The sequence below is a fragment of the Pogoniulus pusillus genome, chromosome 6 (assembly GCF_015220805.1).
Source record: "Pogoniulus pusillus isolate bPogPus1 chromosome 6, bPogPus1.pri, whole genome shotgun sequence".
Classification (NCBI taxonomy): domain Eukaryota; kingdom Metazoa; phylum Chordata; class Aves; order Piciformes; family Lybiidae; genus Pogoniulus; species Pogoniulus pusillus.
Genome location: NC_087269.1, coordinates 13,142,388 through 13,155,501, shown reverse-complemented (window position 1 = coordinate 13,155,501; position 13,114 = coordinate 13,142,388). Strand labels below are relative to the sequence as shown.

At 43.7% G+C, this 13,114-nt stretch overlaps 1 protein-coding gene across 6 annotated transcripts in view; it reads right to left on the bottom strand.

Moving 5' to 3' along the window:
- The window catches only part of SH3PXD2A (SH3 and PX domains 2A), a 285,081-nt gene that overhangs the window by 22,883 nt on the left and 249,084 nt on the right, over positions 1–13,114 (bottom strand). For all 6 annotated transcript variants that reach the window (XM_064144446.1, XM_064144447.1, XM_064144442.1 and 3 more), the window contains one exon: positions 2,361–2,478. In XM_064144446.1, the coding sequence (XP_064000516.1) occupies positions 2,361–2,478 (118 nt within the window). The remainder of the gene's footprint in view (positions 1–2,360; positions 2,479–13,114) is intronic.

Below are 13,114 nucleotides of genomic sequence, written 5' to 3'. Positions count from 1 at the left end.
TCACTTCTCCAGAATGCACATCTGCTGTATGGAAACATCTTTGGTTTTGGATTAGCCCAAAGGACTGTGTGTGGAAATGGGGGGGAAAATTCCTGCTTATTGTAAAACCATTAATACAGTAACAATAAGTGTGGGTTAGATGAGTGGACAGTGAGGTGGATTGAAGACTGGCTGAAGAACAAGACTTCAGAGAACAGCGATCGGCAGCACTGAGTCTGTAGTGCCCTCCAGTGGTCAGGAATGGGTACAGTCTTGTCCAACATATTAATAACCTAGAAGAATGGATAGACTGCACCCTCATCAAGTTTGCAGATGATACAAAACTGGGAGGAATGGCTGACACCAGAAGACTGTGCTGCCATTCAGTGAGACCCAGGCAGGCTGTAGAGTTGAGTAGAGGGAAATCTAATGAGGTTCCACAAGGGCAAGTGTAGGGTCCTGCACATGGGGATGAACAACCTTGTGTACCAGGAACAGCTGAGGGGTTGACCTTTCAGAAAGTAGCTCTGCAGAGGACCTGGGATCCCTGGCAGACAGCTCTTATGGCCAAGGCTGTCAATGGTATCCTAGGGTGTATTAAGAATAGCGTGAGCAGCAGGTTGAGAGAGGCTGTCGTAGAGAGGCTGCATCTGGAGTATCTGGCTCAGTTCAGGGCTTCGAGTTCATAAAAGAGAGGGAAATACTGGAGAGAATCCAACAGAGGGCTATGAAGAGGAGCAGGGGCTTGGATTATCTTGCAAGGAAAGGCTGAGAGACTCAGGGGTCTTTAGCCTGGAGAAGACCGAGCAGAGATCTTCCCAATGTTTATCAACACCTAAAGGGCAAGCATCAAGAAAACGGCGTCAGTCTCTTCAGCGGTGCCCAGCAACAGGACAAGGGCAGATGGTCACAAACTAGAACATGCAAAGTTCCACCTAAACATAAGGAAAAACTTCAGATTTGAGGGTGATGAAGCATTGAGACAGACTGCCCAGAGAGGTTGTGGGGTCTCATTCTCTGGAGACTTTCAAAACCTGCCTGGACATGTTGATGACCTAGGTGGAACCTACCCTAGCAGGGCATTTGGACTGGATGTTCTCCAGAGGTCTCTCCCAGCCTCTCCTGCTCAATGATTTCGTGATAAGGCTGCATTTCAGAAAGAATACCAAAATAAATTAAAGATGTCTTGCAATGTTTCATTCCTCAGAAAACCTCTGTGCTCTTCATTCCTCTATTTGCAACTTTGGATTCCACTTCTGTGAATGATTAAAGGAGCAAAAAATGTGACCTGACCAAACTCAGGCATTTTTTAGTTCCTCCTATCTAGAGTGCCTTCCTGGCTCCACTGCTATCTTTATTTGCCTATTCCCTCTATGGGAGCATTAGATAGAAAAATAAATTTAAAGAAAAATCTGTTTTCTAAGTAAAGGACTTCAAGAAAACCAACAACATTGCTTCAGTTAGCATTTCAATAGTCATCATTCATAGCTGATATATCAAGCAGAGTTCAAACAAAAGCAAGTTATGGCCTGGAGAGGGAAAAGGGAAAAAATAATTACTATAATTACAGGCTGAATGGAAAAAAGATGACTAGATGTTTACAGGGGGCAGAAATCATGAAAGCATAAAGTGCCACACAATGAGAGCTTATCCAGCTATATTCAAGTACTCCTCCTGGCACCTTGTATCACTGACACATCTAACTTACATTATCCCCATAAGCATTTAAAAAGAGCATTAAGTCTCCTCTATGACTGCTGCTTGAAATACACCAAGTTTGCTACACAATGGTAACTTCACCTGCCCCTTGGAACCCAGTCCCTCTAGATGAGGAATATGTAATGTGCTCAGGCAGAAAATCAGGCAGTTTAGTAAAAACCATCAATAATTTTGGGAAAAGCCTATGGCAAACAAACTGACTCCTCATATATCTGAAATAACACTACCTGCCTACCCCAAACAGCTCAAGAGATCACAATCAGCCTTTGAGCACTGCTATAAACAGATTTAAACATGCTGCAGAGTAACTCTTATCCTGGAAACACATTGAAATTACACATAACAGAAAGCCTTGTTAAGTCTCAGATCTAAACTCAGATACAGGCTTTTAACTTGAAGACAGAAAAAAAATACAATGAAAAAGCCTCTGAGTTCAGGAATTTCCCCACTGAATGGTCCACAGCTTCTGCAGACACTGTAGCATTACCTCAATCACCACTGTATTGTTTTAGGCTTCCCTTTACATTTCTTCAGTAGTCATTATGAACAATTTGGGCTTTCTTGCTGAGCTACAGAATTATTCCAATGCTAACAGTCAGTGAGTGACCAGAAACATTCACTGTCACAGGCTCTGGAGCAGTCCATCTGCACGGCTTCTTTACCTTATGTACCACCATCCTTCCAGGTTCTTCTGGATGACCTCCACGGTGACCCCTTTTTCAAAGCCAATCTCATCCTTCCCTTGGCTGGCGTACGGCTGGATAGTGACATACTTCTCTTCTGGTGAAGGGAGAAAAGGCAACATGGGTTAGGGTCAGAACGAGCCCAGCTGTTTTTCTGCTCTGCTTGCTTTTAAACTGTTGTGCAGCGATTACGTGGAGCCATTGCAAAAGGCGGAGCCCTGCTCAGGGGCCCACTGATTATTTATGCTGACGACATGATAGATAACCAGCCCCTTGCCACTACCCTGCTGCTGATAATCACTAAGTGTTCCTAAGCCAATAATGACACAAAGTCCCCCGAGAGCTGCCCCGCTCCTTCCTGCCCCCCCACTAAAGCTCCTCGAATGGGTAAGGGAGAGGATTTGAAACCGGACTTAACTCCTATACTGTAACTTGACAGAATCAACCTGGCTGCCAAATCAGCCAAGCGTCACTGGGGGAGCTCTGGCCAGTTGGCTCTTGGAACATGCACACGGCTGCACAAAGCATCGTGTTGCTGAAATCCGAGCTTTGCGTCCCGAGAGGGACAGATCCTTCTCAATTCAGAGGGGCTGGCCCATCAGGCTGCTCTCCTTGCACCTCCCAGACAGCGCAGGTCTGCAGCAATGAGCTTCAAACAGCATTAAAATAAAGTGACAAAAGAATAAGCAGATTTTGTTTCTTTTGACAGGAGACCATACAGCATTTGGATTCATGGCTCGTGGAGTGCTGTGCAAGCCTATTTCTGCTAGACCTTGCTTCAGAGAAATACATGTGTGGCAGTAGTAAGGGAGAACTAGAATTAAGACACACAGTTCAAAAGCACAGGATAGATTTCAAATATGGAGTCTGAGCCAAAACCTGAGCATTCTTACTCATCTCTAGTATCTATTCTCTCCCCAGCCAGGCAGAGGTGAGCAGACTCGCTGAAAGCAAGCCAATGAGCACCACAGAACAGTTTTCCAGCATCATCCTCTACCCACCAGGAGTCATTTGCTGCAGAATTTCCATCACACTTCAAGGCCAACCTTATGCTCCATTAATTTAAAAAGTGACAACTGACATTGAAAACATGAACTACCATAGAATCATGGAATGGTTTGGGTTGGAATGGACCTCCAAGAGTCATCTAGTCCAACCTCCCTGCAGGGAGAAGGGACATTGTCTGTTAGATCAGGTTGCCCAGAGCCCTGGTGAGCCTGACTTTGAATATCTCCAAGGATGGGGCCTCAACTATCTCCCTGAGCAATCTGTAGCAACTCTGCCCTGCAGCAGGAGACATGGAAAGTGTTATCAAACCTTTTTCCTGAACTGAAGCTACAGTGCATGTAATAACATGGATTTCTGCAGTGGGATCAAAGGCAGCATAAGCAAGCAATAAGCACACCCCAGCCAGCCTTTCTAGCACTTTTTACTGGCAGTCACAACAAGGAATGGCCAGAAACAAATAGAAAGTTGTCAGGGCACAGGAAGAAGCAGGAAATTAACTGAATCCAGAGCTTCTGATCACTGCAGAAAAAAGGGGGGTATGAAAAGGTTGCAGCAGTTTGAGGCAAATGCTCTTTTGGACAGAACGAAGCAGACCAAACTGATCCGTTTGGTTTTGTAGCTCAACTGCATTTTGGTTTTAGGTGAAGCATGGAAACTTTGGGAAAAAAAAGCAAAACCAAACTCCCAACACTTTACTGGGACAAAGTAAGAAATAATACCTCTGAAAGAGAAAAGAAAAGGTTCACAGAGCATCTGATAGCCAAAAAAACCCAAAAACCCCCAGCAAAGCTACATCTCTGAAGTCAGCTGCTTCCCTCAATGGGTCATATTTGGATCCTTCTAATCTGGTTGGGATAAAACCTGTCAAAATCTTTGCCTCAAGGGAAAAATACTCTTTTCTGCTCTCCTCTAAGAGGGCTGCTTCAACTGCTTTATTACTGATAAGAAATTCCAGCAAGTCTGTAATTTGCCTAATCGAGATACGACATCTTCCTTAACACTCTACTACAAGGTGAGGCCTGATGAATGAAACCCAGCTCCAAAATCACAGGATGGTTTTCATGGCTGGTTTCTGCTCTGTGCTATAAAGACAGACTTATTTTCCTCTCTTTCAAGTGACTGCTGCTAAAGGTGTTGCATGCCCAGTTTCCACTGCATGCAAATCTCTGAGCACTGAACTGAATTGCAGAAGATTCCTGAGCTCCTAGATTGCATTCTTCAGAAGAGAGGGCCAAGGGAAAGCTCAGGTGTACAGAGCTGCACTGCCCAGATACAGATCACTTCAGATTTTTCTAGGATGTTTCTAGGACAGTAATAAAGAGCTAAGCCATGTGTTTTCTGGGCATTGGAAGAATGCCTTGCTTTGTCTCTCCACAAGATCAAAGATGCTTTATAACCCAGGCTGTCAGACTTCAACCTTGCCACTGCAGCTACAACACAAGTTTCTCTTTAAACTTTATTTTTCCTCCACACAGTCCTCACTCTGTTTGCTGGGCAGGGGCAGAGTGGTCTCACTGTCCAGGGATGTCACCTCCCCTTTGCAGAAGACAGGGTGGGAAGCTATGCTGTTGAGCTGGAACATTGAAAAAGTGGCTGCCAGATACATGAGGAAGTTACATCCCCAGCTAGGAGAGCTGCTTAAGTTTACTAAGAAGAGATTCTGCCACCAGTACTGAGATTGCCCCTTTGCCTGTTGCAGTCTTGCACCCACTGTACCTGTCACTGCCTCTGAACAACCAGAGCCATTGGCTCACTCTAGAAACTGAAACATCAGCTTGCTAAGGAGGATGAAACCCCATCCAAGTACCACAACCCTGGGATGCATGGATAAGGCTTTTCTGAACTGCCACTGTCTCGTTCTGTCCATGAGCATCTCCACTACTAACACCTTCACTCCCGTGGCTTTCAACTTGGGACTACTCTTTGAAAGGGCAATCCTTCAGAAGACCCCTCCACATACAGAGAAAGGGGGAAAAAGAAACTGACTGAAAGTAGGAGGGAGAGAGAAAAACGTTTCCCATGAAGCAAGACAATCAAAAGTGTTAAAAATAATCACTCAGAAAAGATGGTCCTGCAATGGTTTTGGTCAGCACTTCTATTTTTATACCTATGTATCAAAACTGGGAATCCACAATTACCCCTTGCAAAGTGCTTTCACAGCAAAAATGACAGTCACTTCCAAGATTACATGTTTGGTTTCTTCCAGTGGAGCGGGGGATACCACAAACATACATGGAGTTTGTAACTCAGTATTCTGGAGATGTGGGTCCCCTTGCAAGCAAAGAGCAAATCTGTTTGTCTCTCAAAGGCTATCTCTGGTCAGTGTATGTTTTGTGCAAACCAAGATTTGCTGAAGGGAGCAGTGGAGCTTTAAGTGGATGTGTCCCTTAAGAGGACTGATGTAGTATACAGCATATTGGATTACTATTCCAAACTCTTCAAGAGAAGATATTTGACATTTCATGACTGATACAAAGATTGATTCAGATCCTAGGGCAGGCAATAATATAAAACAAGCCAGTGAAATATCTCAGACATCACAGTTGTATGCCCAGGACTAGAGAGAATAAAACAATGTTTAATTTAGTTTCATTAAGTTTTGCCCTAGCAATTATCAAAAGGAAAAAAATGCTAACAAAAGGATAATTTGTATTCCCCAGCTGCAGCTTCTGTTACATCAACTTTACCGTTGAGGTCAAGCAAGCAGAATAAACTTTACTACATGTTAAAAGCACAGGTGGCAGCTAAAAAGCTGCACTTTGGAAATAATGGGATGAGAGTCCTACTCTGCCTCAGGATGCAGATGGCACAAAGGCCACCTCTGCGTGATGCACAGATCTGTTAATAGCTAGGTTTGCCAACTTGACTTCTGTCTCTTTACCTCTCATTTGCAGGTCAAAAACATTTTCCCCAGCCCAGGTGAAGGAGGCACCTCTGCTGGAAATTCAGCTGCACTAGTAGTGCCTTGCATCGGAACAAGGCATGCAAATAGGTGCAAAGCCTCTTTGGCAAAGGTCTATGATACAATTCTGTCCCGTCATGCATTATCCAACTGTAACCCACTTAGGTTGGAAGGAAGGATTAGTAGGTCTCACTCAGACATGGAAACCATTTAAAACTTGTACAACCTTAATTTCTGCACTGTCTCCTCCCCAGACATAGACACTATTTAAAACATGTACAACACTGATTTCTGCACTGTTCAGTCTACCCAACTCATACCACCCACTTGAAGCTGTGCTCTGCCCAGCTCTCCCCAACCCCAACACCCTGGCAATGTTGTGCCCAAGTCCACTAATTATTCTAAAGACTTACTTCCCTATCAAATATTTATTCTCTTTCCTTTTTTCCTCCTCAAAGAATGTCAGGCTTCTATTTCACTCTGGTTCTCACTGAAGACTCTCAAAGGAAAACAGAGACAGTAAAGGCTTGGGGCTGAAATATAGAGATAGATCCTGGTGGATCCCAGGGAAAACATTGTTGTCAGCATAGGGCAGTTCCTTTGTCCTTGTAACAGCCTGTAGTACTACAAAGAGGGCTTGTTCTAGAAACAGAGATCTCCCCTCACCAGGTGTAGCACTGGTTGCTGCACCCCAGCTGGGGGTTGTGCAGGGCAAATCCTTTGAGCTGTACAATGCATTTGTATAGTATGTGGTTTGTGCAGGTGTATGCAACCATGCTGCTTTCAACAGACCTGGCAGGAGGCCAGTGGCACTTGAGGGTTAATGGGTCACTCCTTCAGAAGCCATAGACATCTAATGCCTGCCCTCCCGTGACTGGTCAGAAGACTCAAGCCAACTTGACAATGCTCTTCAAGTAGTAAAAACTCACCTTTGTGGCCATATTGTAGTAAGGACAGAAATATTTCTTCTGCCTTGCTGTAGTGGTTTGAAACCATAAGACTAAAATTAAAGCTATAACACTTGCTCAACCTGTCCAAAGGCTATGACACAACATTCTGGCTGCAGAAAAAGCAGGGATGCTACATTCCACTTTTTAAATTTGAGGAAGATTTCATGTTGATATTTATTTTTGGATAATGGCAGGCCATGACAACAATGCTTTGTGCTTTGTTTCCTTTGGTGTCAGATTGCAGCTTGTAATTAAAGAGCCAGCAGACTTACTCATTCCTGTCACATTCCCTTTAAACAGCATATACCCAAATAGGTTTTCTTTTCTTTCACCTGCTGTATTTATGTCTACTAGTAAAACAGGAATCTCAAAAATATTTAGGCTGTGGACATGGCATTTTTCACACCAGGTGACCTCTTAAAGACATCTCTCCCACAGGGAAAACCTCAGAAAAGCTAAGTTGAAGCTCCATCCTTTCCTGAAGAAACTATACCTAATTGTCTGACAGCACAAGACACAGAACTTGACAGCCTGTGAGTGAGGCTCCCTCAATCCCACCCATCAAACCTGAATTTCAGCTTTCACACATGTGCTTATGCACATATACTCCACAAATTCAAGTTATGAGGTGTGTTGAGAAAGCAACTTGATTCCTCCTCTGGCTGTCTGGATTTATACTTACTGTCAGGTCAAGGAAAGCAGATCTACAGTTTTATTGCTTGAGTTGTAACACACAGCTTCAGTAGCACTTTCCAAATATTCCCTATTCAATCTTCCTGATTCCCTTAGCACTGGTCTTTTCAGATTCCTCCAAGTCTATCACCAAGGTAACAGCTCCTTTCCCCAACATCTTCAAAATACTCTGTCACTGCTGCTCCTCACAGCTAGAGCCCTTTGCAATTTCTTTGGTACAGCCACTACACCCTTGACGCAGTAGCACTCTGGTACTTCAGCCAAACTCCTATCAAGCGTACACCCAATTCTGTCATCCCATCTCGAATTTTCAAGCCTGTGTGCTGTGCCTTCCTTTAATACCCTACTACACCTCGAGTGTTTTGCTCCCTTTGGATTTCCCATTCTTCCAAACCCTTTCATCTTCTCCCACTAAGCCCCATGCCTTTCTTATGATACATCTTCAACCTGAGTTACATTCCCTCCTCTGCGGTATCAAATAACCTGAAACTCTCAAATGCTTCCTAAAGTAAGCCTTGCCTACCCTGACTTCCTGCTTTGCCAAACAAGCTTAGGTTTAGTTCTTCTCTAAAAGCTTTTACAAAATACCAGATAAATATCACTTTCCACCGTGAAAAATGGTTTTGGTCGTAACGAGATGCATGTCAAATTGCCACTTTCCCTGGTTTCTTTGAAGCTGAGATCTGCTTCTCTTTGTTTAGGCTGCAAACTCTGTAGGACAGGAACCTTACCTTAAAGCAGCTAAAATGCCACGCACATTTCCAACCCTGTAAAATCAGTCTCATCTCTCCTAGGCAAATGGCCAATGCTCAGAACATTTCTGCTTCCGAGTTCCAAGTGCTCTGTTTCACATACCTCTACTTCACCTATATTTTTTTAAGTTTGCCCTTTTCTGCCTCCCTAAATAAGTGTGGAGGTTATCTGCACCACTTCATGAGCCAGCCAAGTAAGGGAGTGATTTCCCTTTGCTCAGCTGGTCCTTGTACATGCCCCCACCTTTCTGTGACCCCAATCCTTGTTTGACTGTAGGGGTGAGGATAGGGAGGAACTGGGCTAGAAATTAGCCAATTAATGATTTCTCAGCAAAAAGCAACAGCCTCAAACCTACATCTTCCAAACCACAGAAGAATTTTCTTTCAAAATACTTTCCCCTCAGTCAGCAGTCTGCACTTGCCCTCCCCCACTCCTCCACTCTACCCCCTCCTTTGTCAGACCTGCTTTGGAAAAAGTCTTGCTGTTCCAGAGAGCAATGCATTAATTCAACATGGACTTTGTTTTACTTGTCTAAATACTCGGCAGAGACAATAAGCATTCTCACTTATCAAACGTGTTCATCTGCAGACAGAAGCTCTCCAGCCTTTGTCCCTCTCCACCTCCCTTCTTTTTTTTTTTTTTAAGTAATAGTAAGCCTCATACTAACAGATAGAAAAGAAAATTAACAATGTTTCTTCTGACATTTCTGTACTGCACATACTCTTTCTTCAACCTGCAAAGGGCAATAAACATTTACTACTTTCCTTGGAGCACAGAAGAGGGGAAAAAGAGAGAAGAACGAACAAGCTAAGTCTGAAGCTGTTGATTTAGCACAGCAAAGCAGCCTTGCCTTGTGAGTGACAAGCATCTCACCAGCATCACGAACAGACAGAGAAAAAGAGTGAAAACAAAATGAGAAGTGGGTAATGAGTGAGCTGCTTAGTGGGGCAAAATTGCTCCAGTGGGATGCAGGAAAGGCTAAGAGTGCACAAGCACATCAGGCAAGCTGCATTACCATTACTGATCGAGGGTTCTCTCCCCAGCTACAAAACCGTCTGGAGAATGACCTACCTAGGCTAGAAGATGGGTTAAAGTATCAAGGCCACTGGGTTACATAGCTGCCTTCTCTCTATACCCCATCCATCTCTCCCCATCAAGCCCTCTCTCTCTGTAAGTTAAGCAAGCAGCAGGAAGACCTCAAGCTTCCAAGTTCTAACTTTAACTCTTTCATTGACTAGCTTCCTTCTCATGCTAGCAACTACCCATAAATAACAGGCTCATCTGGCAGAAAATCAGCCCTATACCACTATATTGTTGAAATGAATAACTTTAAAATACTTTCCTGCATCGTAACAGCTCCAGTTGGAAGTGCAGGGCACAATACCAGAGCAGCAGTATCTTACATCAGATATTTGGTATATAAAACAGGCATGTAAACCCCTGTGTTTTCCCAAACTGTACAGAACAAGTGTCTTCTCATTAAAGTACCCCAAAAACTGCCCTAAGTCCTCTTCCAGGAGAAGCTCCAAATGAATGGCTGTGTAGAACTAGCATTTCAACTGGTGTAAGAGAATGTGAATTCTGCAGCTTGTAGGTCTAACAAGTGGCATGGAGGACAGATTTAGGCTTCTCCTCGCAGTCCATGCTTGTATCACTGGAGTTTGAAACATATAGAGAAACATTCAGAAAGCATTACCACATTTAAAAATGTTTAACATTTCTTGAACAAGCAGCTCTGCAGCTACATAAAAAACACAAACCAACATAATCTCTTAGATCTGGGCACACCACAGACCATTTTAAAGAGAAGTTCAGCAACAAATGTCATCTGTTTCTCTTTGTAAAAACAGGCTACAGCTGTTCTTCTTGCAGAGGTTTCTTCAGCTTTTAGGGACCAAAAAAAGGGAGCATTTACCATGATATTAAATAATTTGTCTTTCATGTTTCTTTTCCACAGACCCATTAACATTGCTCCCAAATATCTGAAGTTCAGGGGTGCTTAACCTCTCCAAATGGCTTTGGAAGGGGTAGAAATAAGCAAGCCATGTGTTACCCCTGATAGTACTCCACCACTGGGCTGTCTCTAAGAGAGAAGCAAACACTCTTCCCTTCTACACTCAGGTTTTCTCTCTGGTTTTAATATCCAAGTCACTTAGAAAACCCTGACCCTCAAAAAACAATGTTTAATTCCTTCAGTTCTGTCTTTTAAGTGACTATCACAGCCTTGATTGGCAAAAATGCTTATTAGTGGTACCCAGGCATAAATAAAGAGGGAAGCATCATTTCCAGCTTGCTTTTAAACTCCAATGAACTCTCAGAGCTAACCCTTCCAACATCAGAGACTATCTCAAACAGAATATCGCTGGGTGGGAAGAATTTCAGCCAAAATCTTTAATTGAATTCATTTCCAAGAAAGAGGCCAAGTGGGGGAGGGGAAGCTGTTTTGCCTGTGTTGAACAATTCTGGCAACCTCCTGTTTGAACAGCTCTGCTTGTTCTGTGCTTTGGAGGAGGGATTTGAAGGTTGGCAGAGGGTGCGTGTGTACACTTCATGGAGTCTGTTGTGTCAGTGCAAATCCACCCAAATTTGGCCTTGTTAGAAGTCTTTTGGGCTAGAATGGGAGGGAAAGAAAGTAGAAAGAATCTCTCCTGACCTCACATAAACCGTGATCTGCTAGAGAACAGCAGGCTGGACACCCAAGAGCATCACATACTTTCAAGGACTGCAGTTTGGAAGATGCATATGTCTACACAGGCTACAGCTATGCCAGATGAAGCCAGTGTCTCCAACCTGTCCCTGAGTATTCAAATCACTTTCTTAACTTTCAATGAGCCTGCTCTTGTAAGAGCTCTGTAACCTATTCTTTCAGATGACACTAACTTATTTTTAGCCAGCCTGGATAGCTGTGGCTGAAACATTAAAGACAGCTTATAGAAGCAGCTCAGCCATGGAGAGTGCCCCAAACCTTGAGATGCTGCTGTTTGTGCCAAGTTCAAGTGCCAAGATTTTATCTGAGATAAAGCATGTGTTCTCTGACACAACCCAAACCCCCAGCACTGCTTGGGCCTGATACGGAAGAAATTGTTATTAATCAAGAGAGCCTGCAATAGAGAAGACACTGTGACAGTAGTGAAAAGACAGGTCTGGAGAAGATGTGCACAGATAGTAGTACAAGAGGAAAAACATGGGAAGAGAATTTAGGTCTTGAGCCTTACCAGTCAACTATTGTAGAGTCAAAGAATCAACCAGGTTGGAAGAGACCTCCACGATCATCCAGTCCAACCTAGCACCCAGCCCTATCCAGTCAACTAGACCATGGCACTAAGTGCCTCATCCAGGCTTTTCTTGAACACCTCCAAGGAGTGTGACTCCACCACCTCCCTGGGCAGCCCATTCCAATAGGAAATCACTCTCTCCGAAGAACTTCCTCCTAACATCCAGCCTATATCTCCCCAGCACAACTGTCCCCTTGTTCTGTTGCAGGTTGCCTGGGAGAAGAGACTGAATCCCACCTAGCTACAGCCTCCCTTCAGGTAGTTGTACACAGCAATGAGGTCACCCCTGAGCCTCCTCTTCTCCAGGCTGAACAATCCCAGCTCACTCAGCCTCTCTTCACAGGGCTTGTGCTCCAGGTCCTTCACCAGCTTTGTTGCACTTCTCTATACACATTCCAGTACCTCAACATCTCTCTTGAATTGAGGAGCCCAAAACTGGACACAGTACTCAAGGTGTGGCCTGACCAGTGTTGAGTACAGGGGAAGAATAACCTCCCTTGTCCTGCTGGCCACACTATTCCTTAACTATGATCATGCAGGCAATATTTTATGGAAGTTTGTTTGCAATACTGTATGAATAACAAAGGATATATTTACACTAGTAAACACATTGTTTAGAAAACTGATTCCCAGAAATTCTCCCACTTAAACTGCCAGGAAGTATCTGGCAGAGTTTGACAACGCAAAGTAAGTAGCTCTCAAACACTTGGGGTACAGAAATAAGCATAAGTTCTTTTTCATGAGCCAGCATGTGTGCTCATGAGGAGTACTGGCCAAGCTGCAGGAGGAAAACCAGTTCCTTTTGTTATTTTGATTTCCTCAAGAATACTTGGAGGCAAAGGTAAAAGGTCACTGAAAAGTTGTATGTGCTTCACACACACACACATGTACACAGACCTGCCACAAAAGTATAGAAATAAATTTGCTATTTATGTTAAAGGTACATTCTCTTTTTTTCCTCAACTGGGAAGATTCTGCTTTGCTTATATTTGGTTATACCTCAGTAAAGGTTGCCCAAAATGTACATAGAGGTGCAAATGGTGCTTCTCTCCACCTCCCTTGTCTTTACTGGACAGTCTTGCAAGAAAAGGGAAAAGGAATAGAAAGGGATACATTTGCTCTAGGAAAGGGGATTCATACACACTGGAGAAG